Source organism: Phacochoerus africanus, chromosome 2 (genome assembly GCF_016906955.1).
Source record: "Phacochoerus africanus isolate WHEZ1 chromosome 2, ROS_Pafr_v1, whole genome shotgun sequence".
Lineage (NCBI taxonomy): Eukaryota > Metazoa > Chordata > Mammalia > Artiodactyla > Suidae > Phacochoerus > Phacochoerus africanus.
In genome coordinates this window covers 278086936-278113302 of record NC_062545.1, presented here as the reverse complement: position 1 = coordinate 278113302, position 26367 = coordinate 278086936, and the positions used below count along the sequence as shown (strand labels likewise).

At 62.6% G+C, this 26367-nt stretch overlaps 3 protein-coding genes and 1 long non-coding RNA gene across 12 annotated transcripts; 1 reads left to right on the top strand and 3 right to left on the bottom strand.

The window, feature by feature from the left end:
* Positions 1 to 867: 867 nt before the first annotated feature.
* LOC125121421 (uncharacterized) lies at positions 868 to 3512 on the bottom strand. Of its 3 annotated transcripts, none has more exons than XR_007133461.1 (4): positions 2912 to 3512; positions 2326 to 2424; positions 1328 to 1520; positions 868 to 1165 (listed from the first exon to the last, which is right to left on the bottom strand). It is a non-coding gene; the product is annotated as an uncharacterized LOC125121421 (long non-coding RNA). The 3 variants fall into 3 exon arrangements; XR_007133459.1 differs by having other exon boundaries at positions 870 to 1165; positions 2326 to 2421; positions 2912 to 3510; XR_007133460.1 differs by having other exon boundaries at positions 885 to 1165; positions 2326 to 2385; positions 2912 to 3496.
* A 956-nt stretch (positions 3513 to 4468) lies between these two features.
* MRPS2 (mitochondrial ribosomal protein S2) lies at positions 4469 to 7552 on the bottom strand. Its single transcript, XM_047768882.1, has 4 exons — positions 7452 to 7552; positions 7204 to 7329; positions 6684 to 6813; positions 4469 to 5437 (listed from the first exon to the last, which is right to left on the bottom strand). Exons 1-4 carry the CDS (start codon positions 7489 to 7491, stop codon positions 4885 to 4887), a joined length of 849 nt encoding a protein of 282 aa, XP_047624838.1. The 5' UTR covers positions 7492 to 7552; the 3' UTR covers positions 4469 to 4884.
* A 78-nt stretch (positions 7553 to 7630) lies between these two features.
* On the top strand, positions 7631 to 13032 carry PIERCE1 (piercer of microtubule wall 1). Of its 4 annotated transcripts, none has more exons than XM_047768880.1 (3): positions 7631 to 8592; positions 9613 to 9691; positions 12223 to 13032. In XM_047768880.1, the coding sequence occupies exons 1-3, from the start codon at positions 8450 to 8452 to the stop codon at positions 12406 to 12408; spliced, it is 408 nt and encodes a 135-aa protein (XP_047624836.1). In that variant the 5' UTR covers positions 7631 to 8449; the 3' UTR covers positions 12409 to 13032. The 4 variants fall into 4 exon arrangements, with proteins under 4 accessions (XP_047624836.1, XP_047624835.1, XP_047624837.1 ...); XM_047768879.1 differs by having other exon boundaries at positions 12220 to 13031; XM_047768881.1 differs by having other exon boundaries at positions 9613 to 9690; positions 12265 to 12322.
* Positions 13033 to 18306: 5274 nt separating this feature from the next.
* PPP1R26 (protein phosphatase 1 regulatory subunit 26) lies at positions 18307 to 26025 on the bottom strand. 4 transcript variants are annotated; one of them, XM_047768874.1, is made up of 2 exons: positions 25891 to 26025; positions 18307 to 22913 (listed from the first exon to the last, which is right to left on the bottom strand). In XM_047768874.1, the coding sequence occupies exon 2, from the start codon at positions 22474 to 22476 to the stop codon at positions 18961 to 18963; it is 3516 nt and encodes a 1171-aa protein (XP_047624830.1). In that variant the 5' UTR covers positions 22477 to 22913; positions 25891 to 26025; the 3' UTR covers positions 18307 to 18960. The 4 variants fall into 4 exon arrangements, with proteins under 4 accessions (XP_047624830.1, XP_047624833.1, XP_047624832.1 ...); XM_047768877.1 differs by lacking the exon at positions 25891 to 26025 and adding an exon at positions 25521 to 25576; XM_047768876.1 differs by lacking the exon at positions 25891 to 26025 and adding an exon at positions 25228 to 25404.
* Between the last annotated feature and the right edge of the window lie 342 nt (positions 26026 to 26367).

The following is a 26367-nucleotide window of genomic DNA, read 5'->3' as shown; positions in this document are numbered from 1 at the left end:
CTGCCCAGCGCTCACTGGCCCACGTGGACCAGGACCCATGCGTCCCATCCCCTCTCCGTGGACACTGGCGTTTCCAGCCCCTGATATTCCAGCCTGTGCCGTGCCGGACCCTCTTGAAAATACATCTTGGAGACACCGCGCAGGAGTCCCTGCGGCCGGGGTCCCGGGATGGGCTCTGCAGGGGAGGGGACCCACCCGGAGAGGAGCACTGGCTCTGGAGCATCTTCAGGGCCCCAGGGATGTCTCGTGTCGCCCTGGCCCTGGGCTGTGAGGAGGCTCTTCCGGTGTGTGGGCGTCTCTCCCACTTTCCACATGTTTCCTGTTCCTGTTTTGGCCACAGGAAGAGCCAGGACTTTCCTGTTGGTCTTCTGGCTCTGACGTCACACTCAGAACAGGGGACACTGCCCAGACGCACACAGTGACTCAAAGGGCTTCATTTTGTGCATCTCCTCTTTCATCTGTCTGGGGTTTGCATTTCAAATAATAAAAATGTCATTTCAAATAAAAACGAACCCCCCAAATGAATGAACCTGTCCCCAGTTAAAATATGCAGGCTACACAAAAAGCCACCTACTGTGGCATTCCTTTTATAGGACACATCCAGAACAGGTGAAGACACGGAGACAGACGGCAGATGGGGGGCTGCCGGGGGCTGGGGGGGCAGTGGGGAGTGAGTGTTCCCGGCAGAGTTTCGTCCTGGGCAGTGACACAGTCCGCACGGGACACGGGGAAGGCTGCTCGGCATCGGGAATGTGCTATGTGCTCATGAGGCGTGTGATGTAGCCCTTAAAACACTAGACGTGACTATATTAAGACCTAAAATATAAGGCACCATATAAAATGTAAAATGAAAAATAAACTTAAAAAACCCCAGACAATAACAGGGGAGGGAAGGACCGTTCTGGCGGGACCTGACCTGCTCGGGGTCTCCTGCAGGAGCAGGTGTAGCTGCAGGTCCGGGTGGAGGTGCTGACGGAACTGACCGTGGCGTTTGCTTTGCTCTGGAGCTGCCGACCCGCCGTGTCGCTCTGGCTACGAATGCACATGTTCCTCCAGCGCAGGATGTGGCTTTGGTTCTGTTGCTGCTTCTTCCGCTGGATCCAGAACTTCAGATGGTCCAGGAGCTGGTGCCGTCGCCTTCGCTAGATCCTGAGATGCAGTGAAGCTGCAGGAAGAGAGCCACAGAAACAGCCTGCTCGCTGCCTCATACGGAAGCTCCAACCCAGAACCTGCTACAGGACGCCTCTCCCGAGTGAGGTCCCCGTGTGGGTGGCCTGAGGCCCGCCTGCTCCTCCCCCGTGGCCAGTACCCGCCCCGGCTGCCTCACCCTCCGGCTCTGCCTGGGTGAGCTCCGCATGCTCCAGCTGGGCCAGGAGAAGGTGGGCACAGCGCTCCAGGTCGGAGCCGGGCACGTTGAGCTGCACATAGGCCACCAGCTGCTTGAGGCAGGGAAAGTCGCAGGGCTGACGAAGTCCTCCGAGTACTGGTCCAGCCAGGTGCCCAGGATGGAGGAGATGGCACTGGGGCAGGCAGGCTGGCAGCAGAGTCAGAGGCCTGGCCTTTGCTTCTGGGGGCCCTCCCCTGGCACCCGCATGGGGGGGCTTCTGGGCCCCTGGGCCCATCAGGAGGCCAGCCTCATCCCAGCCCACCCCCATGGTGCTGCCAGGCAGGGGCAGCCCGGTCAGCAGGCGGGGTGGACAGTCTTGGCGAGAGGGCACCCTCCATCCTTGGTGACACCTTCCATTCCTCGGGGGAGCCTGACTCACTGCTGTCTGCCCCCCCAAGGGAAGGGAGACTGCACAAGGGCAGGGAGGGCAGCGGCTGCCCTGTTCATTGCGCTGGCCTGGCCACCCAGTGGGCACTGCCGAAGTGTGGGAGCCAGGAGGGGACGAGCAGGGCGGGTACCTGTCCTACCCTCACCTGGACCTGCAGCTCTCGCAGTGACGGCTGCCTTGGTCTCTGTGCCCACGTGCGGCTCTCGTCCTCCCAATGACACTGTTCTCGGGAATGGGGACCCGGCCGGCCCCCGAGCCCTGACAGCTCTCCTGAGCCCCAGCTGAGCGCTCACGGGAGTGACGCACCTCCCGTCCAGGGCCCCCGGATCTGGGTGGAGATGGGGCTCCCAGCCTCTGCTCTGCTCCCTGGGGACCCCGGGACCCAGGCCAAGGCTCCGACTCCTTCCCCTCTGCAGGAGAAGCCCCCAGACCTCGGCCCTCTAATCACCAGATGTACGACAGCCAAGGTTCTGCCCAACCCCTCAGCCTCGGCCCCTAAATGTCCCCACCTGGAGCCAGGTCCCTCCCATGAGACCCAAAGTCGACTCACTTTTTCAGCTGGTCCTGGGGCCCGCCGTCCTCGTGGGCATAAGGCAGGATGCAGCCGTATCTAGAGGAGGCCGTGAGTGCGTCACACCCACCGTACCTGCTGTGAGGTCCAGGGTTACGGGCCGACTCCCCATCTAGGACAGGGCCCGGGAAGGTGGGGAGAGGTCTGCCCGGCTCACTGAGATCGGCCATGTGCCCAGCAAAGTGCTCAGCACCTTACAGAGAGCCGAGTGGGCCTGGGCCCTCGGCCGGCCCCCAGCGACTCTGCTCTGGCCACCCCCAGGAGGGGGCCCCCGAGACAGAATCCCGAACCTCCTTTCCAAATGGGGAGGCAGAGAGCATCTTCACGGGGGGAGAGGGACACCTCAGGAAGAACCCCCACGTCCCTCGGCGGCCCCTTCCACGGCCAGGCCCAGGGTGACACTGTCCGTGTTTGTCCCACAGTCCTGACAACCTTGTGAGGTCGGCCTCTTGGCAGCCCGGCTTTGACCCGAGCAAAGCCAGGCTCAGAGAGGCCCTGTATCCTCTGAAGAAGCACAGCCAGGAGGTGGGCGGGGAGCCGCTGCGCTGGGGGGCGGGGCGCTCACCTTTCGAACAGCAGGTCCAGGACTTTCTGGGTGGTGGCGAAGGCCCGGTAGGTGCACAGGAAGACGGTGACGTAGGAGAGGTCGCTGCCCTGGAAGGCGGGCACCAGGTGCCCCACCAGCTTCTCCAGCGTACCCGCCTGCACCTTGCAGGTCTCATAAGACTCAGGGCCGACTCATTTTCACACTTGCAGCTATTTTTCCACGAAGAGGGTGAGTTCAAAAAATAAATGGTGCAAAAAGACTCATGTTCATGTCCTGAAATTCGTCTCCTGTAACGAACTGGCTTGGAAAATCTTACACATTTGTGAACAGTGGTTTGCATAGGCCAAGGCCAAGGCCACGGCAGAGCGGCAATGGCGGGTGAAGGGAGGAGCCTGGACTTGGGTTGGGACTGACCCGTCCAGAGGCCAAGGCCTGGGCGGGACCCTGAGGAATGGCCGGGGCGGGGGACCAGGCCTGGTTCTGGGACCCTTCCGTGCCCACCCACCCAAAGCCTGTTCTGGCCAGAGTTGGTGGCATCACGCACCTGTCCTCACCCACTCTGGCCCCAAGTCCCCCTGAGCCTGGCTCTTCCAGGCCTGAGATACCAGCCAGTCAGGGCACGGCCCTACTAGGGCCCAGTGGGGGTTGAGTCTAATGTGTGAGCAGCCGCTGCAGCAGCAGGACAGAGGGCCCAGGCCCCTCCTCTCCTGACCCCCAGGCAAGCCCCCTCCTCTCCACAACTTGGGCACAGACTCCTTCTGCACTTTCGGCCTCTCTGGGGTTCCTCTCTAGGTGGCAGTCAGGGAGTCCCCTCCTGCAGGGCTGAGACCATGCGCCCCCCCCCCCCCGAGCCCCTCTGGAAGTGCCCCCCGGCTGCCCTGCTGCTTTCTGGCCCTTCACACCCCAGGAACTCCTGGCCGTGGCGAGTGGGCAGAGCCACACTGCCTTGACTTCGAGGGTCCTGGCTGCTCACCGCTGGCCTCCCCGTGGCGCCGAGGGCCGGCCAGCTCTCTCTACACATCAGCTCGGGAAACCTCACCCCCACACCCCAAGGGGGGGATCCTGGAGGGGCCCTCATTTACCTGCCTGTACACTCCATGTCCCAGATAAAGCCATGCTGCTCAGCGCTTAACTTCCAAACTGTCATTCAGTCCCCTGTTCCTTCCAAACCACGGGCCCCTCCAGAAAACACCGTGGGCCACGGCCCGACACCACCCCACCCTGAAAGGCCATGCCCAGCGGGTCCTCGGGACTTGACTTCCTGCCCCCGAGCTGCTGGAGGACGCGGGCTGGCACGTGTCCCTGCACCCAGGGGCCACTCTGTCCAGACCCTCGCCAGCTGACAGGTCTCCTGGGGTGGGCTGCAGAGGAGGGGCCCCACATGTGGGGTATGGGAGGAAGCGTCCGTGAACAGCACCCCAAGTCCTCCCCAGCTACAGCCGGCACCTCTGTTGTCCAATCCCCGTCCCCCCCACCTCCATCCATCTCCACGAAGCGCCAGGACCCAGAGGGCAGGGATGTGTCTCGCAGGCCCTGGGGGAGCCGGTGAAAACCACACAGACCACACTGCAGAACCAACGGCCCGGGCCCCATTTTGCCCAAATCAAGTTTTATTGCTGTTGGAATCGTGCTGTCGGCCTGGCCTGGCCCAACCCAGACGGACTCTTCCTGCAACCTCGCAGAAGAAACCAGGCGGCAGGGGAAGCAGCCCAGCCGAGGGGGTTCGGGTCGAGAAGAAAAGTCGGCCTGGCGTGGGAGCCTTCCTGACACGCAAGGCACCGTCTCAGGGTAGAAGCAGGGATCTTGGGCTCCGGGGACAGGCCGCCTGCCCTGTGAGTCCGCGGGGCCGAGGAGGGAGGGGGAGCCTGGGCACCGGGCGGGCGGCAGCTGCTGAGAACCGTTCCTGGCGGCACAGACGCCAGGCCTGGGCCCACCGGGCAGCGCAGCGGCCCCAGGGCTCTCGCGGCCCGGGAACCCGCCGGGCTGCCGGCTCATTCGGGGGGCGGGGGGGCCGCCGGGCCCTGCAGCCGGTACAGGGCCTCGACCTGCCTGCGCTTCTCCTTGGCCCGGCTGATGGCGGCCTGGAAGAGCCTGCAGAAGAGGCGGACGGCCGGCGGCGAGTCGTCGTTGCCGGGCACGGGGTAGGTGATGAGCGCGGGGTTGCAGTTGGTGTCCACGATGCCCACTGTGGGGATGTTCATCTTGGCCGCGTCCCGCACGGCCACGTGGGGCTCGAAGACGTTGTTGAGCGTGTGCAGGAAGATGATGAGGTCGGGCAGGCGGACCCCGGGGCCCAGGAGGAGCGGCGCGTTGGTCAGCAGGCCGCCCTTGAAGTAGCGGGTGTGCGCGTACTCGCCGCAGTCCCGGGCCGTGGTCTCGATCAGGTGGGCGAACTGCCGGTGCCGGCTCACGAACAGGATGATGCCCTCGCGGTACGCGACGTGGGCCGTGAAATTCAAGGCCAGCTGCAGGTGCGCGGCCGTCTGCTCCAGGTCGATGACGTCCTGGCCCAGGCGGCTCCCGAAGAGGTACGGCTCCATGAACCTGCCCGACAGCCGCCAGGCCCATGTGAAGCGGCCCCCGGCGCCCCCGCCCCCGGCCAACCCTGGGCCGCTCTGTGGAGGACACACCATGCATGGGGCTGGGAGGGTCTGCAGCCCCTCAGCATGGTGACAGCGAGGACCTGTCCCTGGAGTGATGTGGGGGGGGGGGCGGGCGAGCAGGGCGGGCTAGGCTGCGGGCCACTTCCACGTCGGCGGCGGCAAGTGGCTTAACCCTCTGAACCTCTGCCTCGCCACGTGGGCATCGGAACAGGACTCGTCCCACAGGGACGTCTGGACACTTAAACACGACGTCCAGACAGCATCCCCCCTGGTACCGCTCTTCTGGCTGTCACTCCTGTCATTATCATCATCTTTGAGGGGCTGGGCGGGGGACAAGCACAGCAGCAGGGGCGCCCCGGGCTGGAACAGGTGCCAGCGAGCCTGGGAGGGGAACCCCGAGGGCACTGACCGGACCCCTGCTGGCTGGGACAGAGGGACGGGGCATCTCTTGTCCTCACTCCCCGCCCTTCACCCTCCTGCCCCCTCCCATCTGGCTTCCGTCCCTCGCCCCCATCAGACTGTGCCCAAAGCCCAGCGAGCTCCACCTGCCCTCCCTCGGCTGACTTCTCAGCAGCACCCCCACCCCGGCCCCCCGCCTCCTCTCCACATGTTCTCAAAGGGGTCTGATGTGGTGGGCCATCCCCCAACCCCCAGACCCCTTAGTGTGGCCAAAGGGTCGCCCCTCCCAGGACACAAGTTCCTGGGGTGAATGACCCTGACACCTGCTCTGGCCTCTGCTCAACCAGCCCCCACTCCAGCCCCACCCGGACCACCGGCCCTGCCCCCATCGCCTCCATCCAACTGCGGCTCCAGCTCTGCCGCACCTTCCTGAGCTCCTACAGCCACCTCCCCGCCCGCCGCTCTGAGCCACGGAAGGCAGCTGCTACCCAGAGAGGTCACCACTCCTCGGCTTGGCCTTGGAGACGTCCCCGCCAGCCCCTTCACCCATCATGGCTCACAGGACCAGCTGGCCTTTCCGCCTGGGAACCAGCAGCAGCCGCCCCCGCCACAGTGAGGGCCCCCACCCCCCCCAGCAAGGTACCACTCAGGGCCGAGGACTGGGGGTGCGGAAGCAAAGGTGTCGGAGGGGCTCAGGGACTCCATCGGAAGGAGGAGGAGGGGGCGGTCCTCTCCTCCAAAAGCTGAAAGGAGCGGCCAAGGCCTGGCGGGGGGCAACCCTCACCTACCTGTGTCGACAGCCGGCTTTGTGTCCCAGGTGCACCCGGGCGTCGAAGAGACTTCGCACGGAAAACAGCTCCTTGAGGTTGAAGAAGTCGGCGTGCTTGAGAGGCTCGCTGAGGATCCTGTCCCTGAGACCTGGGGGGGAGGGGCGGGGGGAGAGGATGCAGGGCTGGGCCCCTGCTCCCAACCCTGGGGGCACCCTCGAGGGCTGCGGAGCCTCAGGGCCACCGGGAGGAAGTCGGGTCCGACCTGGTCCAGTGCTCACTCGGAAAGGAGGGGCCTGGCTAGTGTCACCCCAGCCGCCGCGGAAACTCCGCCCGCAGCTTTTCGGGGAGAGCGGGCCCCGGCCCCAGCAGTGGGTGGGGGTCCTCTCAGGGCCCCCGGAAGCGCGTGCGACCTGGCACGTGGCGCTCCTCCTCCCTCCCCCGGCCCCCACCCTGCAGGGACCGCATCCAGACCCAGGGCGCCCGGGACTCCCGGACAGACGGCTTCACCCCCCGCCCCGGGGCCGGGAGCCGGCGTTACCGTTGCTGAGCTCGGGCTCGCGGGCGGCGGGGGCCGCGTTGCTCCCCAGCGTCCTGCCCGTCGGCCCGGCCGGGCCCGGGGTCGCCGTCGGGACGAGGTGCAGCCGGAGCGGCCTGCGCGGGGCACCTGCGGGGACAGCGGACTCGCGACGCGGCCCCCCGACGCCCCCCCTCCTTCCCTCCCGCCGCCGGGCCCGGGAGGAGGGTCCCCGCCGCGCGCCCCCGCACCGGGGACCCGGGCGCGCTCACCCGCGCCGAGCAGCCGCGGCAGCAGCGGGCCGGACGCCATGGCGCGGACACCGGGCGACGTGCGGGCGGACGCGGGCGGCGGGCGCGCGCGGCCTCGCGAGCGGCTCCTCCTTCCGCCGCGGCCCGCGCCCCGGCCGCATCGCCGCCTGCAGGCCCGGAGGTGTCACCGCGCGCCGATCGCTTCGCTCTGGGACCCGGCTCGGGACGGTGTCCGCCCCCGGCCCCCGCCTGCGCACTCCGGGTCGCGGCGCGCGGTCCTCGGGGAGCACCGGCCCTTGAGCCTCATATCTGCCCCGGCTCCATGGATGCGCAAGGAGGGAGGGGCGGGCCGGACGAGTTCGGGACGCGCGGGGCGAGGAACCGTCCTAACCCCTGGCCAGGCCGGCACAACCTCTCGCTGCCCAAAAGCGCTTTGAGTTTTAGGCACTATTTGGCCTAGAAGGATGCCATAAAGTTAGGCAAATCTGGAGTCTAATTTCAGACGCAGGGCATTGGGGGGCTCGAAGTGGGGCGGGGGGAGCGTGTCAAGGAGCAGCCCCGGCCCACGCGGTGAGCGTCGGATCTTTGCAAGCGGAGCGGCCTTGGGGAGAACTTTCTTCCGCCATTTGCCGACACGTCCCAGGGCCTGGGGTTTCACCTGCCCCGAAATTCGCCTCCCACTGCCTTTGGGAAAACGTCAGGGAGCCTCTGCGCGGGGCGCTAGTGACGGCAAACTGCCCGGCACTGCAACCCGGGAAGTATCCCTCATTATCTCGGCCAGTCCAGGGCCTCGTAGCTGGGCGCGGAAAGCCCTAGACCTCGAACTTCTGCCCCACCTTCCAGAAGGGGGACCCACAGCCTGGGAGGCGCGGCGCCTTTAAGGACCCCGCCCACTCCGTCAGAAAGCTGGGCTGTCGCTTAGCAACAGGACGCCGCGCGGACCCTCGCGGCCCACGGGAGGAGAGGCTGTTTCCTGCCTGCTCTTTCTTCGCCGAAAGCCTCGGGTGGACTCAGGCGAGATGTCCGAGGAGAACCCCCAGGAGTGCACGGAGCCGGGGGAGCCCGAGGCCACGGCCTCCCCGGAGAAAACCAGCGACTACTACCGTGTAAGCGAGGACCTGCCCGCCAGGTTCAACAACCCCGCGTGGTTTCGGGGCTACAGGTGAGGACCAGGGAGTCCATGTGGTCAGGGTCCACCTGGTAGAGGAAAGGAAGGACGCCTGGTCCAGCAGGCAGCCAGGCGCCCAGCTGGTCCTGCGCTCTGCTCAGATAGCCCTGTGTGCAAGTCCCCAGGTCCCAGCCTGGCCCCCCAGGTCACGTGTGGGGTCAGCTGTTAACCACCTGATGGGCTCAGAAGTGCTGTCTGGAGCGTCCGACACGCCGATGGAGTGAGTGGGTTTTCAGCCTGCGAGGTGAGGCGTGGCGTGCGCCAGAAAATCCTACAACTCTGGCTGCTCCCAGCCGCGCCCTCAGGGCGGGGCAAGCCTCCTCTCCATTCTGGTTGAGGGGTGGTGTCCCCGGAGGTGCATGCGCCACGCGTCCAACCAGGCTGCCGAGGGGCGGAGCCTGCGAGCTGTTCCAGGGCGCAGCCGCTTCTGAGACCTGTCTGGCAGGGGGTGCACGCGCCTCCTGCCCCTCCCCATCCTATAGAGTTGGCTCCACCGGCCTCCTCCTCTCCCCAGAGAGACAGCCCCAATGTAGGAAGATATTACCTTTGCCCCGAGACCGCAGAGGTGGTAAGAGGCTGGGCTGTGGTCTGAACCACAACCACTCTGTTAACGTGTGGGTAGCACCAGGACGAGAGTCTGCGGGAGCATTTTCTCCTGCAGACTCAGAAGTGGGGGGAACCGTCCTAACCCCCCCCCCCCCCCGTCACACCCCCACCTGATGGCATGTCTGGAGGCTAAGCCACAGCTCCCAATCTACCCACCTACCCAGGAGGTGACAGCATGGCCCCAGGCCCCTCAGGGGCTGAGGGGCAGGCAACACTTCCCACCAGGCAGAGGTCAGCACAGCCTGCCAGGCAGGCCAACTCTGCTCTCTCCAGGGGCGCAGGTTCACCGCTGCCTCACCAACCTGGGGCATTTCCAACAAAGCTCCATCAACCAAATACATTTAAGATGTGGCTTGGGCAGAATTGGAATACGTGAGTGGGAAATAAAGTATTTTTCTCATCTGCCAGGACCAAGGAGCCCCCCTCAGTGTACAGGACCAGCAACCAAGCTTACGGGAGCAGAGCCCCCACTGTGCATGAGATGCCGGTAAGGGTAAGCCAGAAGCAAGGAGAGGCATGCACAGTGCGTGCAGGTGGGGCATCTGCAGGAGGGGACTGTAGCTCCGGATTTCTCAAAAGGGCGACGCCTCCTGAGGGGGAGGCGCGAGGGGCCCTAGGGTTCCGACACCCTCAAATCCTTTTGGAATGGGGCAGGGTAGAAATAAATGAGAGTGAATTTGGCAATGAAATGGTTTCAAGGATGAAGAAAGTGCCTCCCAAAGGCCTGGCCCCAGCCTCTCATACAACCAACCAACTCTTGCCACTTAAAGCAGTAAGGTTTGAGGCAAATAAATGAAGACCTGCTTTCTTTTTGGAATAGTAGCTTATTTTATGAAATACTAACTTGCGACCTTAAGAGGCAGCGCTGGCTGACAGAAGTACAGGTTATAGAAGGATGGGGGGAATCTATGAACTTTGGGGGAATGTGACCCCTTCTGGGGGGCCGGGGGCCTCCCAGAATCCCCTGCTGTACCTGCTGGTTCATGTGAACACCAGATGGACTAGTATAAGCATCCCCTGGCTACCGGAGACAGGAGGGCCACCTGTTTCGGGGGTGGCCGTGTTGTTTTTCTTCCAAAATAGTCCTTGTTTAAAAAGACCCCGGGAGTTCCCTTGTGACTCAGTGGGTTGAGGATCTGGTGTTGTCACTGCTGTGATATGGGTGACTGCTATATTGTAGATTTGATCCCTGGCCCAGAAACTTCCACATGCCATGGGCGTGGCCAAAAAAAAAAAAGGTCTGATAATTGCTCATTTGCCTGTTTTGCATGGGGGGGGGGGTCAAGCTCTTGTGAGGAGGAGATATTTTTCCATCATAGCTGGTTTACAGCGTTCTGTCAGTTTTCTCCTGCACAGCAAGGTGACTCAGTCACACATACATGTATGCATTCTTTTTCTTGTATTATCCTGCTCCGTCATAAGTGACTAGATACAGTCAGTGCTATATGTCAGGATCTCATTGCTTATCCACTCCAGAGGCGATAGTCTGCATCCATTAACCCCCGATTCCCAGTGCATCCCCCTCCCTCCTCCTCCCTCTTGGCAACCACAAGTCTGTCCTCCGAATCCATGAGTTTCTTTTCTGTGGAAAGGTCCATTTGTGCCATCTATTAGATTCCAGACATGAGTGGTATCATATGGGATTTGTCTTTCTCTTTCTGACTGACTTCACTCAGGATGAGAGTCTCTAGTTCCATCCATGTTGCTGCAGGTGGCATTATTTTGTCCTTTTTCACAGCCGAGTAGTATTCCATTGTGTATATATACCACTTCTTCCTCATCTAGTCGTCTGTTGAGGGACATATGGGTTGTTTCATGTCTTGGCTGTTGTGAATAGAGCTGCCATGAGCATGCCGGGGCATGTGTCTTTTTCAAGGAGCGCTTTGTCCGGATCCATGCCCAGGAGTGGGGTTGCTGGGTCGTGTGGTGGGTCTGTATTTAGTGTTCTGAGGAACCTCTGTGCTGTTCTGCGTAGTTGAGTTGAACCAGTTTACAGTCCCACCAATAGTGCAGGAGGGGTCCCTTTCTCCCCAGCCTCTCCAGCATTTGTTATTTGTGGAAGGAGATTATGTATCTGGAAAGTTTCTAGAGCATTTGAGGGTCACTGTTCCAGAATCAAGGGATCAGGTATTTCCACAGAAAAGACCAACACACTCAGTGGACCTAAAGCTGCTCTTAAAAAAAATAAAATCTCCTTTAAGAAATGCACTGAAGGTCTTTGCTCTTCGCGCTCACTTCCTGCCAAGGACTCAAAGCACCAAGTGATCGACTTGATACAAGGGAAGCCTGGAGCAGGTCACCTGTCCCGGCTGTGCCATCTGGCGGTGGTTCAGGCCACTTCCTTCAGCAGCCTCAAGGTCACCTGATGATGCTGTGTTGTTGGGACATTTCCTACTCCTGGGAGCCTGCACACACACCAGGGGCCGCACCTGTGTTCTCACCGCACCCCACCTGCTAGGGCAGCCCTCCCTCCAGACCCCCTGGCTGGTGGGGTGTGGGCATCAGAATTGTTTCAAAGTTCTGCAAGGGATTCTTTTTTTTTTTTCCTATTCTCTGGCTTCCTTTTTTATGATTTTATTTTTTCCACTGTAGTTGACTTAGGCAAGGGAGTCAAATGCGCAGTCAAGGTCAAAACCCACCCGTGTGGAGGGTATGTCTAGTCCACGGGAGAGAAAGCTCAAGTGCAGAGAGAGGTCCAGTGACTTTACCCTAGTAGCACAGCCAGTAAAACCCAACTGGGAGTGGCTTTGAGCCTGACCCCCCGCGACCCTGTGCAGGTGGCCCGTTGATGCCTCTATAACAGTCAAAGGAGGGTCTATCCGTCACTGCTCCCTGACCTTAGGCTTCAGTTGAGATGGTCAGGGGGCCATCCCGCCTGCCCTGTCTTCTCTGCTTCCTAGGAACGGAGATGTTTTCTTACGAATTCTTAATTTTTCTCCCATAAATACCTACGGACCGTTTGCTCCGGGACGTTATGCTGCCTCACTAATCCTAGTGTTCCCTTTTCACTTCCAGAAGGTATTTTATCCAAATTCGCATAAATTTTCTAGACAACTTGCGGCGGGTGGAATGTTCCAGAACAATACTTTCAACGTCTACATGGAGAAGAGCATCGTGACGGGTCCCGACAACTACATCACCTCCTACGACCGCCTCAACTTCCACCCCAGCTACAGGGTCAACAAGCCCTCCATCTGTGATTGAGGGCCCTCGGCCCCAGCGGTCCTCAGCTCTCGTCGGTGACAACTTGCCCCGTCGTAACGGGCACACTTCACTGCTGGCCCTGAAAATACTTTTCCTGGATTAGAAAAATACGCCCGCGGAGCTGCGGTGCCCTCCTTTCTCCGTTCCGCGTCTCAGGTGGAAAAGAGCGAATAGCGTGACTTTCCATTAAAACCCCTGCCACATCCTGGGCTCCCGACTCCTCTGTGATCAAGGAGCCGGGCCGTGGGCTCCTGGGGCCCTGATCTCTGCCTGAACGCTGGGGATGCCCCGAGAGCCCCGCCTGCGTCTTTATTTGGGAGTCCTTTTTATAGCTGTGACACTTCTGGAGGCGTTCTGTTCTCAAGCATCCCGCCTGGCCTTGGAGGGAGGGGAGGGTGTGGCTGAGGTTGGGGAAGGAAGCGGAGCAGACCCGGGAGGAAAGCTCCAGGCAGGAGCACCCCGACCCCGGCCGACCTTGGGTGACCTTGAGCATCATCTGACCACAAATAAAGGCCGGAAGGGAGGCAGAACAAAGAGCCGAGGCTGGGGAGCCGCTCATGGTTGAGAGGTGATGTGTACATGGGGGTCTTCATTTTACTTTATCAATAAAATGTTCAAAAAAAAAAAAGGCAGAGAAAACCATGTTTTTCTCAGGTCGGGTGATAGCGACATGAAGTGGATTTTCACCTCTATGGAGTTAGTTCTCAATCAACACCGACTATGATTGGAGTTCCCGTCACAGTGCGGTGGAAACGAACCTGACTAGGAGCCATGAGGTTGCGGGTCCGATCCCTGGCCTCGCTTAGTGGGTTAAGGATCTGGCATTGCCGTGAGCTGGGGTGTAGGTTGCAGATGTGGCTCGGATCTGGCATTGCTGTGGATGTGGTGTAGACCGGTGGCTATAGCTCCGATTCGATCCCTAGCCTGGGAACTTCCATGTGCCATGGGTGTGGCTCTAAAAAAAAAAAATAAAATTAAAAAGGACCATGATTTAGAGAGGCCTCAGTGAGAAAACATTTCCCACGATATTATATACCTTCCATAGGACCCCCTGCCCTTAGGACAGCCAGGCGTAGACCCATCACAGGAAATCGGGAAATATTGGAACAGACAGAAGGAACCATTGCTACAGACCCTCGGAGCTACCGTGTTTACAATGACCTTTACTCAGAGAGATTTTACTCCCGTCTGCATTTGGGATGAAATTAAACACCGTGACCGGTTATTTCCTCATGAAAAGTTTATTGCTATTATTACACGAAAGGAAACATTTTGGCAACATTCTTAATGTCCAGTTTGGGATAGAAATGGTTTCCAGAGAAAATCAATAGATGCAGTAGAAAAGATACAAAGCTGAGCTCGAAGTCGGGATCTGTGTCACATCCTCCTCTGTAGCTGGAAAACCAGCCTGGCCTCCAGGCATCACACTGAAAATTAGTTTTTACCACCTTTCATTAGAGTTCCCATTGTGGCTCAGTGGTTAAGAGCCTGACTAGTATCCATGAGGATGCAGGTTCGATCCCTGGCCCTGCTCAGTGGGTTAAAGATCCAGCGTTGCCCTGCAGCTCTGATTTGACCCCTAGCCCGGGAAATTCCATAAAAAGAAAAAAAAAAGTCAAAATACTAAGAATGCTTCTGTATTTAGCCTTGAGGTATAAGGAAAAGAATATGTTGCCGACCTAGGTTCTGAACTCACCGAGAAGGAGGGTGTGCTGCCTCTGGGGCTGCCTCTGGGACGCCAGATGCCGAGGGGAGGGAAAGCCGGCTGGCAGAGGGACCGACACCCCCCGGCCAGACCGGGTGAGCGTCTGCACACCTGTAAGAGGACAGCAGGTGTGTGTGGGGGGGTGAGGGACGGCTGGACTCCAGCTGAAGGTCACGTCGGGGCTCAGGCTGGGGGCTCAGTCGAGCTGATGCCGGCAAACGAAACAGATGCCCCGTGCGCTGGCTGGCTCCCCAAGGTTAATTCCGGCGTCAGGAGCACTTTAGTGAGCAGTCGTAGCCGATGTCCCACACTGCCGGCACGGTTGCTAATGGTTCATGGGAAGTTGAACTCAGTACGTAGAAGGAGTGTCTGGAAAGACGGCGGAGACGCCTTTGGGTCGGTCGACGTAATCATCTTCCTGAAAACGCTCCAGCGCGGGCTCCCAATGCCCCCGCTCTCCTGGCGCCCCGGCCCCCGCAGTCGCCTGGCGGCCCGCGCTCCCCCGCTGCGTTCAAGGGACGTTGACAGCCTCACCTCTTCCGCCGCTCATGCCTGGGCAGGTCTTCCTGTCCCCCATCTCTGGGTGGGAACATTGGGGTCCAGAGGCGATGCCCGGCCCTGGGCTTGAACCCACCATGGCGGGGGGGGGGGGTCCCCTGGGAGGGGACAGGTCATCAGCGCCTGACCCCGTAGAATGGCCCCAACTTCCTACATGTTCGCACAAGGCGCGCGGGAACGCCAGTGACTTATAGCCATCGTGACTTTTACCCTTTTAAACGTATTTTCACACGGCCGTCTGCATGTGTCGAGGGAGAGGAAGAGCAGGTTGCCAGGCCTCACGGAATACGGCGCGGACGTGCCTTCCGTCCGCGGTGGCCGCACGCAGAACGGGCTGGTCCCACAGTGGAAAGAGAGCGACACCTGTCCTTCTTCCGCCCTTTGTCCTGAGTTCTTTCAAAACAGAAACTCCAATCAGAACAATTACAGAGAAGGTGATTCAAATACTCAGAGAACCAAAACCCAGTTTCCACAGATGATTCACAGCTGCACGCCGGTCCCGGGAAGCCTCTCTCCATCCACGAGCAGGTGTTGGCTTTACCCAGGCTTTTTATTCCGCCCTGAAAAGAAACGCCGACAGCTTTTCATACCACTTTGCTCCTTGCTTAATTTAGCTACGGAGTTGGCCTAGAACCAGTAACTTCTTATTCGAAAAGCATATTTTTGGAGTTCCTTCCTGTCGTGGCTCAGCAGGTGAAGAACCCGACTAGCATCCATGAGGACGCAGGTTCGATCCCCAACCTTGCTCAGTGGGTCGGGGATCCAGTGTTGCCATGAACGGTGGTGTAGGTCGCAGATGTGGCTTGGATCCCTCATTGCTGGGGCTGTGGTGTAGACCGGCAGCTGTAGCTCTGATTCAGTGCCTCTGATTCAGTATACCTACAGGTATACTTCCATGTACTGTGGGTGCGGCCCCGGAAAAAAAAAAAGTTTATTTTTCATTTGTGTATTTTCCTCAGTGACATTTAATCTTTTCTTTGCAGTCGAGTAGAACAAATGGCTTCAGATACATTATAAAATATGTTGACATTGGCGGGGAGGAATCTCCAATGTGCAGCAAAATACTAGGAACCCCAGAGATTCTGCAAAGAGCCGACCACTTCCCGTCCTGGGCAGGCGCGCAGGGATGAGCCCGCTGCGCTTTGCAGACCCGGCTGGTGGGCCTGGCGCTGTCCCCCCAGCGCCCCCCCCCGCCCAGGCCCCACGTGCATTTTGGGGAGCGGGGATCAGGGTGGCAGTACTTTTTATAAGAGCAGATAAAATGCTAGTGTCCAAACTTGGTGCCTGGCTTCCCGCGGCGCGTGGACCTCAGGTTGGAGAAGTCGGCTGACAATTCAGATTCTGAGCAAGAGAGCGAGCGGGAGTGACCCCTCCCTAGGAAGACCCTCTCCCCTCTACGGCGAGGAGAACCTGGGTGCTGGGCGTCAAACCAGACCTCTAGATGACCTCTGGATGACCTCCAAACCCCCTCCCCCAAATCCCTATGCTGCTGGGACCTGACGCCCGTTCCTTCCGGGAAAGGGGGCAATTCCTGCAGAGACAGCGGACCCCAGGGTGACTACCCCGGAGCACCGGACATTCACGAGTTGGGTCTCTCCCCTTCTCTGCATTAAGTGAAATGAACCTGTGGCTCCAGGGTGTAGACGTGCCCCTCCCCCACTCCGTGGGACGCCAGCGGGGGGCTCTTTGCGTTGGACTCCTCTGTGGGTCTTAATGATTGCAGCTTGGGAGCTCCCATCGTGGCTCAGTGGTTCATGAACCCAACTGGCATCCATGAGGATGCAGGTTCGATCCCCGGCTTCACTCAGTGGGTTAGGGATCCAGCATGGCCGTGAGCTGTGGTGGCAGTTGCAGACGCGGCTCGGATCCGAATTGCCGTGGCTGTGGTGTAGGCTGGCAGCTACAGCTCCGATTGGACCCCTGGCCTGGGAACCTCCATATGCCGCAGGTATGGCCCTAAAAAAAATAAAAAAAAAAAAAGAAAGAAGAAGAAGAAGAAAAATTATAGCTCAATTTGGTGACACAACCTCCTGGAGACTTTCTATATGCATCTGCCAGCTCTGGCCGCAGCTCCCAGGATGCAGCAGCGCACGGGCGCCTGCTCGGGCCCGGGTGAGTGGAGGAGCCAGTCATCACTTCTGGACAAGCAGTCCCATCTGCCTGCACTGCAGCCCCCTTTCCTGAAGGTCCAGAGGGAAAGCCGACCTGGGCTCCAGCGTGCGCCAGAGCTGACCCAGGACACGGGGCACGGAAGGGGCTTCCACGCAGCATGGCTTGTCTGCAACAATCACGTGTGTGTCCAGATTCTGGCAGCCAGGCATGGCCAGTCCTGCCCAGTAGGCACATAGAACAGGGCTGGGAGGGCAGGAGAGGGGAAGGTGTGAGGGTCTGGGGGAGAGGGGGATGGGCCACCGGAGCGGAGAGGTGCCTGGGGCTGAACCTGCACAGGTGGGACACTGACAGTCCCAGACGCCGGGTTTGCATGTCAACGCAGGTTAGCGTCCTGAAAGGCCGCCCCGCAGAGGACAGACCGGTGAACTGGCTTGTGAACGGGGCTTGACTTAATAGCATTAAACAGACCCGGGGCTTATATACAAACTAAGCTGATTTTTGTTTTCAAGTGTTAAAAGCCCGCCTTAAAAACTAAGTAAAATCTAAAGCATGGATTAACGAATTGTTTTTCCTGGAAGCATGTAGGCGAATGAATACTGGACCATGGAAGCATCAAACACACACCACGCCGGGGGCCACGGGGCCTGCTCGTCACGGCGTCTGACCCGGCAGACACCGACTGTGGCAGTGGGCACATGTCCCTCTTTGGGTACAGATGTGAACTCCTGCTAAAACCCAGGGGCACACACAACGTGGAACAAATTCACTTGCACGTTCAAATAATGACTAATTTCAGCTGCCAAGTAAATCCTGCTCCAGTCAAATTGTGGCTGAACTGCAACAGTGAGCTGGGCCCTCCAGGCGGCAGGTGAAAGCCTGTGGGCGGCAGGTGAATGCTGGAGGATGGGCACGCGTCAACATCAGTGCCCAGCCCTGCGTGTGCCCCGCGGCAGCCTCAGAGCAGGAGGCACAGGGTGCCATGCTCTCCTCCGTTCCACATGGCACCATCACCCGGCCTGGACGTTCGGAGAGCGTGGGGAGGGGACGGGCCCCGGCTGCCCGCTGCTGGAGTGCAGCCTTGACAAGCCCAGTTCCCAGAAGGCGCTGGGCTTTGTCCTTGGACCTCAGGAGTCTGGGCACCGCAGCCCAGGCAGCAGCTGCAGTCCCTTCACTCGCACGGATCAGGGCAAGGACATTTGTTTTATTTTGTTTTTAGGGCCACACCCACAGCATATGGAAGTTCCCAGGCTAGGGGTCGAATCCGAGTGGCAGCCTCTAGCCTACAGCACAGCCACAGCCGCACCAGATCCGAGCCATGTCTGTGACCTACACGGTGGCTCACGGCAATGATGGATCCTTAACCCACTAAGCGAGGTCAGGGATCGAACCCGTGTCCTCAGGGATACTAGCTGGGTTCCTAACCGGCTGAGCCACGGCGGGAACTTTCGGGACAAGGACATTTCAAACCCCCAGGGGCTGGATGTTACCTTTTAGAGCCGTGATTAAAAACGAACAACCGCAGCTCCCGTATAAAAAAGAGGTTTATTGAGCTGTTAGAATCATGTCATAATTGAACAGGACTGGACATTAAACAACACAGGCTTCAGGGGGGAACTGGTGACCTGCCTCGAGAGCTCACTGGCAATTTCTACATGCAACTGGGACGGCCAGTTGGCTCGCTGGCCTTTGTGCTTTGAAACGCCTTTCCTAACGAAGGCTGTGTCCACGGTGTTCAGAAGTCACGCCTGGGCCTCCCAGGGCCAGGGGCTCTTTTACGCCACGAGTCCTGTCCCGCGGGGCCCCAACACGGACGGCTGGGCACTCCTGTGAGTCGCGGGGAGGCCCCCGGCGGCCGCCTTTCCCAGGCGTGAACTGCGGCCACCACTGGCCGCGGCCACCAGCATCAACCCCAAAGGGCCAGGGCGGTCGGAACCAAGCGTCTGCTGATCTAAGGCGTGTGTGGAGATGATGAAACCTGTCACGGGGGCGCCCTACGAAACGGAATGATGGGATTTGCTCAAAAATACTTTTGTACAGCACTTTAAATAATTTACAAAAAAGCTACAAAAATCATATTTACTGGGACACGTCTGTTAAATAAAAACATTGTTTTGCGTTAGTGTACAAATATACAGGCTGTACAGGGGCATGTCACATGCCCATGCCCACCAGCGCACTCACAGCTGCAGGACGGGGCCCTTGGCCACCGGGCCGCCGCCCTCCTCCACCGAGGTGTCGCTGAACTCACTGGCGTCGCTGCCCAGGGCCTCCTGGTCCTCGTCGTCTCTGTCTCGCCCCCTCCGCCCGAACCTCAGGTCCAAGACGCTGTCCTCGGGCCCCGAGTGCCTCCTGTCGTGCAGCCCGAGCCCCGCCCGGGGCTTCCTGGGCGGCCAGTGGCCACTGTCCTTCACGAGCAGGTGTGAGCTTCCAAACACGGGGCCGTGGCCGGCGGGGGCCCCCCGGAAGGCTGGGAAGGCCGGGCCCGGCAGGGGCAGGCTCAGGGGGGCGCTGAAGAGGCCGGCCTGCTTGCCCCCCCAGGAGACGCTCTTGCCAAAGTGAAACAGCTGCGAGGGGAGCAGCGGCGAGAAGCCGGCGAAAGGCAGGCCTCTCCTGGGGTCCGTCACGAGGCTGGCCGAGCCCCGCGCCTGGCCCTCCGCCCCCATGTCTCTCGGCGCCCCCAGAGCACCCCCCTTCCATGCTGCGTCCCTGCCCTCCGAGCTCAGGGCCCACGGGCTCGGCTGCCGGCTCTGGGGGGCGAAGTCCCTCCAGGGCAGCGTGAGGCCGGGCCGGGGCCCCCCGTCCCGCTCGGTGCCCAGGGCCCCCGCCAGCGAGCTCTGGCTCCCTGCCCAGGTGCCAGCTTCTGTGCAGCTGGGCAGCTGACCAAAAGCACTTTCCCTGGAGGCAGGCTCGGCCCCCCGGGGGCTCTGGTCCTTGGGCGCGTGGGCGTTCCTCCTGCCGGCTGGTAACCCCTTGGTAGACACGGCCCCAGTGACGCTCCTGGGCGGCGCCAGCTCACATCTGGCCAGGGCTGCGGGGAGGCGGGCCTGCTCGGCCCGGGGGCTGCTCCTCCCGCCCAGGGGGAAGGCTCTCCCCGGCCCCCTCGGTCCCTCGGCCGGCTGCGAGGGCCCCCTGCCCCTCTGGCTCCGTGTGGACAAACCGGGCGGGAGGGCCGAGCTGGGGGGTGGCACTTTCCGGCCCGGCAGCTCCGGCCTGGCCGTGCTCCCGGTCCCGAGAGCACCCGGGCCCCCTCCCTGAATTTCTGATCCGCTCATGGACTCCTTGGCCTTTTCGGCCAAAAACTTCCTGATCTCCAGCTCGATGCTGTCATCGCTGTCCACGGAACTCGTGTCGCCAGAAAGGGAACTGGCGCTTGGGGCTGGACTGGGAGGGTCACCGGCGGCCGTTTCACTGGAGAAGAGGCTCCCTCCTGCGGCTCCGTCCCCGGGCCGGAGAGCTGGGGACCCGTCCTCGGCCGTGGTGCCATCCGGCTCTGGCCCCCCCGCCCCTTTTCTGGGCTTGGAGAGGCAGCTTTTCAGCAAGTGTGGGCTCCGGCCTCGCCAGCCTCTCTGGAAAGCCCCGACTTTATCCAAGAACTGTGTCTCTGTGGTGCTGAACCTGACTTTCTTCTTGCAGCCGGCCCTGGGGTCCCTGCACCGCTTCCGGAGCCTCCGCTTGGACCGCAGCAAGTCCTTAATGGCAGTGTCCAGGTCCTCGTCACTGTCCAGCGAGCTGCTCTTATCCTCGGAGCTCTCCTTCTCGTCCCTGGGCCTTGCCTCGGCCACCTTCCCGGGGCCTGGGGACATGGCCCCCTGCGTGTCTGCGGCAACGTGTTCAGCGCCCAGCACGCCCGTCCTGCCAGGGACAGGCTGGCCCTGGGTCTCACCCTCCCTCGCGGGGGTCTCGCTGGCTCGCCCCAGGCCACGGTCGGCATCCTGGGCACCCTCCGGCACCACCGCCGTCTCTCTGGTCCACTTGGGTGCGCTTGGGTGCCGCACAGCGTGGCCGCTGCCTCCGCGTTTCCTCTTGCAGCTCAGCGCCAGGTCTGGCGTTTTAGCGGGGGCCCTGAGGCTGGGCGAGGGCAGGGGGCTCTGGGCGGGCGGTGGGCAGGTGTCCGCTCCGGCCAGCAAACTCCCCGACTGCGCCTTCAGGGCCAAGAACGTCCGGATCTCCTGCTCGATGCTGTCGTCACTGTCCACAGAGCTGCTGTCACCGTCAGAGCGGGAGGGCACGTTTGGGGGATAGAGGAGCGGGCTGGCGGGCAGGGCCCGGTCGCCGCCTTCCAGGGGAGCCGGCGGGATCGTTTTGGAAATGTCCAGGATGGCTTCAGCGCACATCAGCTCGGCGGACGTGTCTGCCCGGCACGGGGACCGGTCAGCACGCTCGCTGTTGGCCGTTGTGTTTACTGGAGGTGCGGGAGCTGTGGTTTCCTTGGGAAGCTTGGCAGCTTGGTCGGGGTCCAGGCCATCCGGGTTCAGGTCTGCAGCCTTGAGGGCTGGAGGCTTCTTCTTGCCGGGGGCTTTGCCGTGGGCTTCAGGCCAGGCGCTTCGTGGGCAGAGGCTGGCGCCGTGTGCAGGGGGCCCAGGCCCCTTCTCCTCCCCGGGCGGGGACCTCTGCGGCGGGTCCCCAGCGGCTTCCTTCCTCTTCTCCAGCTGGTACAGCTGGATGGCCTCCTCGATGCCGTCGTCACTGCTGGAGTCGGCCGCCTCGCGCACGGGGGTGGCGCTCCGGACTCGCCTCCCCCGCCTCCCGGGGCCGGCGCCCCTCCGAGCCCCACCTCTGCTCGGGGCTGCTTCTGCAGGGCGGCCTGCGATGGCGGGGGGCTCGCCGGTGACCTTGGACCTGGGGCCTCTGGGCTGCGCACTGGCCTTTGCGGACCTGGGAGGTTTCCGGAAGACAAACTCCTTGCAGGCGCCTGCCGGGTCCTGCCGCTGTGCCTTGCCCGTCGGCTCTCTGCCGGACCTGCACGCTGCTTTGGCCAAGCTGTTGCTGGCGTCTGCTTTTCTGTCGGCGGGGAGGTCGCATTTTTGGGTTTCGTGCTGCCTCTTCTCGCTCAGGAACTGTTCGATCTCGGCTCGGATGCTCTGCTCGAAGGAGTCGTCACTGCTCACGCTGACCGGGGAGGCGGAGCCCCGGTCCTCGCCAGCCCTCTTCCGGCTGCTGGGGACACCGCGAGAGCCAGCTGCAAGGCTGGGGGCACAGAGGGCAGCCGGAGTGCTGCTCCGAGGCGGCTCTGATGTGCACCGGCCGGCCCCGTCCGTGGCCCCGGGTGCTGGGGCGGCTCCGCTCTTGGCCTTCAGGTACTCCTGGATGGCTTGCTCTATGTCCCGGTCCACGGAGTCGTCGCTGTCCGAGTCCAGCACCAGGGGGCCGAGGTCTGCGGCCCCCTCCTCCCGCTTGGGATCCAAACCAGCAAGACCACAGGCAGCAAAGGCGGGGCTGGCGGCCAGCCTGGCGCCGTGGCCTCTCTCTGCCCTCTGGCTCCTCTGCCGGGCATGCTCGCCGCTCATGCCCAGAGCGGCCCCGTCGCCCTGAAGCGTGCTGATGACCATCTGCACCTTGGCGCTCACCGCCGCCCTCGAGATGCCCTCTTTCGGCTCCGAGAAGCATCGGGGGAACCTACAGCTCGCGGGCTGGCCGAAGGCCTCCCATTTGGACTGCAGGGCGAGCACAGGAGGGGCGTTCATGAGAAACATCCTAGCAGACGAGACGGGCAGAGAGGTGGCACCCGGCTTCTCTGCCTGCTTCACATGCTGGAGGATCGGGCGCGCTGGGGCCGTGGCCTGGCCGTGGCCCGGGGCCGCCGAGAAACAGGCCTGGGGAGGGTCCCGCTGGCCTGGGGCCCCCGGGCCAGTCACTCACGCCTCGGGGCCTCAGCTGCCGCAGCGGTACAGGGAGGATGGCTGCGCAGGTTCCGGGGAAAATGCTGCCGGCTCGCATGTCCCCTCCTGGTCCCTCTGTCCATTGCCTCCGTGAAGGAACAGGAGCTGCATCTCCCCCTCAAAGTCGCCAGGCGCTGCCAATGAGCTTAGGGCTCAGACGCTCCTCTGCAGGTGGGAGAGGCTGACAGGTGTGAGTCCAGGCTCAGGGCCGTGTCCCCGGGATGTCTGGGCTTGTCTCGAACCAGCAGCTCCTGAAATGAGAAGTTGTGTAAGGTGAGCCATTCAAACATTATCTGCCCAGACACCTTTATTTTTATTTTTGCTTTTTCTCTCTCTCTTTTTTTTTTGCTTTTTAGGGTGCACCTGTGGCCTAGGGAGGTTCCCAGGCTACAGGTCCAGTTGGAGCCACAGCTGCCGGCCTCCGCCAGAGCCACAGCCACGTGGGATCCAAGCCGCATCTGCGACCTACACCACAGCTCACGGCCATGCCAGACCCTCAACCCATTGAGCGAGCCCAGGGAGGGAACCCGCCCCCTCCCGGTTCCTAGTCGGGTTCATTTCCTCTGTGCCGCGCCGGCAACTCCTGCCCAGACCCCTTTAGAGTGATTCTACCATTAAGCCTTTCTGTTGGAAACCTCACTGTCTGTCTGTCGGATCACCTCCTGCAGTCGTGTCGTTGTCTTTAGCTAATTAGCACAGACGTTGTCCCAAACACAGACGCACACCCTTTATTCGTCCTGTGTGGTCTCTCCACACTTTCGTAGCTCAGACCAGACGGGACCGGGTCGGCAGAACCCCTGGGCCGGGCTTGGGAGCGCTCTGAAGTCTGCTCACAACAGCCTCTACACTAAAGGCCCAGGAGCACCGCCGCGGAGAGGAGCCTAAGAGCCGGCACACAGCCCATTGGAAAGACTCAAACCGATCAGGTAACTACCAATTCTTAACACGACTCTGACCCCTCCCGATCCCCTAGACTGGAAGGCAAAGCAGCCGAGATGCGAGAGGAGCAAAGAGAGGAGCGCTCAGCAGCAGGCGCGGAAACAGGGAAATCCACGTTCGAAGGCAAAGCGGTGCCTCGGGCCCCGCAGCCTCGGCCGGTGGCCGGCAAGTGGCCTGTGTGTTCGCCTGGATTCGGACACAGACCCTTCGCCACCGAGCTTCCTTCCTGAGCGCAGAATCCTGTGTTTACACACGGGGTCCTTTCCAAGACGGCCTGGCCAGGCCGCCTGGGCACAGATGTGCCCGGGCAGGTGGGACCAGCGATGCGCCAGAGGCCGCCGCTGATTCCGAAGGAAGCCCTTGGCCCTGGCCGATCGGCGGCGTGCTGGGGGCAGAACGGCCCAGGGACTGGGTCCTCCGCTCCTCCACGGACGGGCCACAGCAGCCCGAGCCCACGCTTTAGACGGACCTCCGACTGCCAGGGTTAAAGAGACTCAGAGACCTCACTCGGACGCTGAACGTACAGCGGAGCCACGTTGAGGGGAAAAGACAGAGCACCCATTTAGGGGCTCCACGCTAAATTTTGGAAGAACTTACCCTGAGGCCAGACACAGTTAACTACAACTTATGTCCAAGTCTCCTGGGCCACAGGTCTGATACTGCCGGACGGGAAGGGCGAGCACATGAAGCTAGGTGGCAGTTCTGAGAGTCTGGGGGCCCGTGACATTCCCTGGGACCTCTCCCAGACACCCCCCCCCCGCCCCGAGAGACTCCCCGAGGCCAAGGGCAGTGGGGACCACCAGTTGGGGGCAGGGGGAGGGCTCGTTTTCTGCCCTGTGCCCACATTCCTTGCTCCTTGGTCAAGCTGCAAAAACACAGAGATAGCAAGACAAGCATGGGCCCTGGAAGGAGCCCGAGCCCACAAGGCGGCCGTGCTTTCTGCTCCAGGGAGCGGAGCAGCTGGAAGGGGAAACGCCATCTCTACCAAGCATGGGGACCCCATCCACAGCTCGGACAGGACCGTAGAGGGCTCGGACGCCTCGTGAACCGTTTTCTGAACTGTCAGATTACCTAGTGCAAGAATGAGGTTAAAAATCCACACGGCGTCTCCAGCAACAGCTTGTGGCTTTAAAACCATCCGCGAGAGATGAATCATTCTGGAAAACTCCCCTAAAGTGGACTTGGGGCGACTGTGAGCTGAAGCCAGGGGCTCCTGCTTTGTCCAACTGCCAGCCTGCCCCGAACCCCCGAGGTGCCACCATGTGAAAAGTGGAAGGGGGCTCGTGGGCCTCTTCTCAGTCCAGAAACCACCCTCCAGGAGGTCAGAGCCCCTGCTGCTATCAGCCCGGTGGTCCCCCTGCGCACCTCCCGCTCCAGCCTCCCAGGTGGGCTTTCCCCAGGGCCGGGGAGGTGAAGCTCTGGGCTCTCCGGGAGGGCCGGGCCTAAATCGGGCAGGCCTGCCAGAGGTGAGACCGCACCATACCCCAAGGACGTCTTCCCAGCAGAGCGGCAGGGCCACTGCCTGTGCCCCGGGAGCTGGAGGCAAGGCGAGACCCGCCCGGCGGGGCGGCGGAGCGGCGGAGCCTGCCCTGCCCTCCCACTCCGGGGCACAGGCTCGGCGCTCACCCCCGGCGCGGCCTCCGCCACAGCGATCCCTGCGGCCGGAGCGGCGACCTGGTCTCCGGCTCGGAAGGGGTCAGGCCTCCACGCCGGGCTGCGCCCCGGGCTCCGTTCCGGGCTCCGCGGGCTCGGCGGCGAGAGGCCGACCCGGGGGCCCGGGGACCCTGCCGGAAGCGGCGCGGGCGCCGGCGCAGGGCGCGATCTCGGCGGGCGGCCCGGCGCAGGGCCTCGGCTGTGCTCGGGGCGGGCGGCCGCCAGGCCGGAGGCCGGGCCGCCGCGGGCCCTCACCTGCGCCTCACCTGGGCCCCGCGCCCCGCCGGCTCCGAGCGACGCGGGCGCGCGCAGGCGGGAGCCGCGGCCCGGAGCCGCCTCTGGGGCCGCGATCCCCGCACGGGCAGCTCCGCACCCCGCGCCCGGCCGCGCCCGCCCCGCCCGCCGCGGCCCCTTCCCCGGCCGGCAGCCCGGCGCCGCGGCCTGCACGCCCGCCCTCCGGCCCGGCCCCCCGCCCCGCGCGCCGCGTCCCGGGGCGGCAGCGGCGGCGGCGGCGGCGGCGGCGGCGGCGGGGTCCCGGCGCGGAGGGGCCGGGCAGCCGGCGCCGGGGGCGCGCGGGAGGGCGGGGCGCGCGCGCGCGGGGCGGGGCGGGCCCCGCAGCCCCCTCCCCGGACCTACCGGCGGCGGCGGGGCGGCGGCGGCCGCTCTCCGGAAGCCGTGCCCGGTGGCTGGGCATCATGGGAATGGCACGGCCGAGTTCCGGGGGAGGCGCGCGGCCCGGCCGGACCCCCGCCCGGCGAGCGCGCGCCCACCTGCCGGCCGCGCTGCGGAGGAGCCGCGGGCGCCGCCGCGCGCCGCCCCCGCGCCCGCCCAGCCGGGAGGCGGCCCGAGCCTGGGGAGACGCCCCACCCCTCCCCGGGCTCCGCCGGCCCCGGAGAGGCGCCGGGCGCCGTGGGGGTGAGTCGTCGGCGCGCCGTCCCGCCCCCAGCCCCGCTCCCGGCGCTGAGGACCACTGTCTCCGGGACCCCCAGCTGCCCGGCGCGGCGGGCGCGCGCCGCGGAAGTGGCCGCGTGGGCAGGCAGTGCCCTGCCTCCGAGGCCCCCCGTGGGAAGCTCGGGCCACCGGGAGCGCAGGGACGGGCTGCTTTCTCGTCGA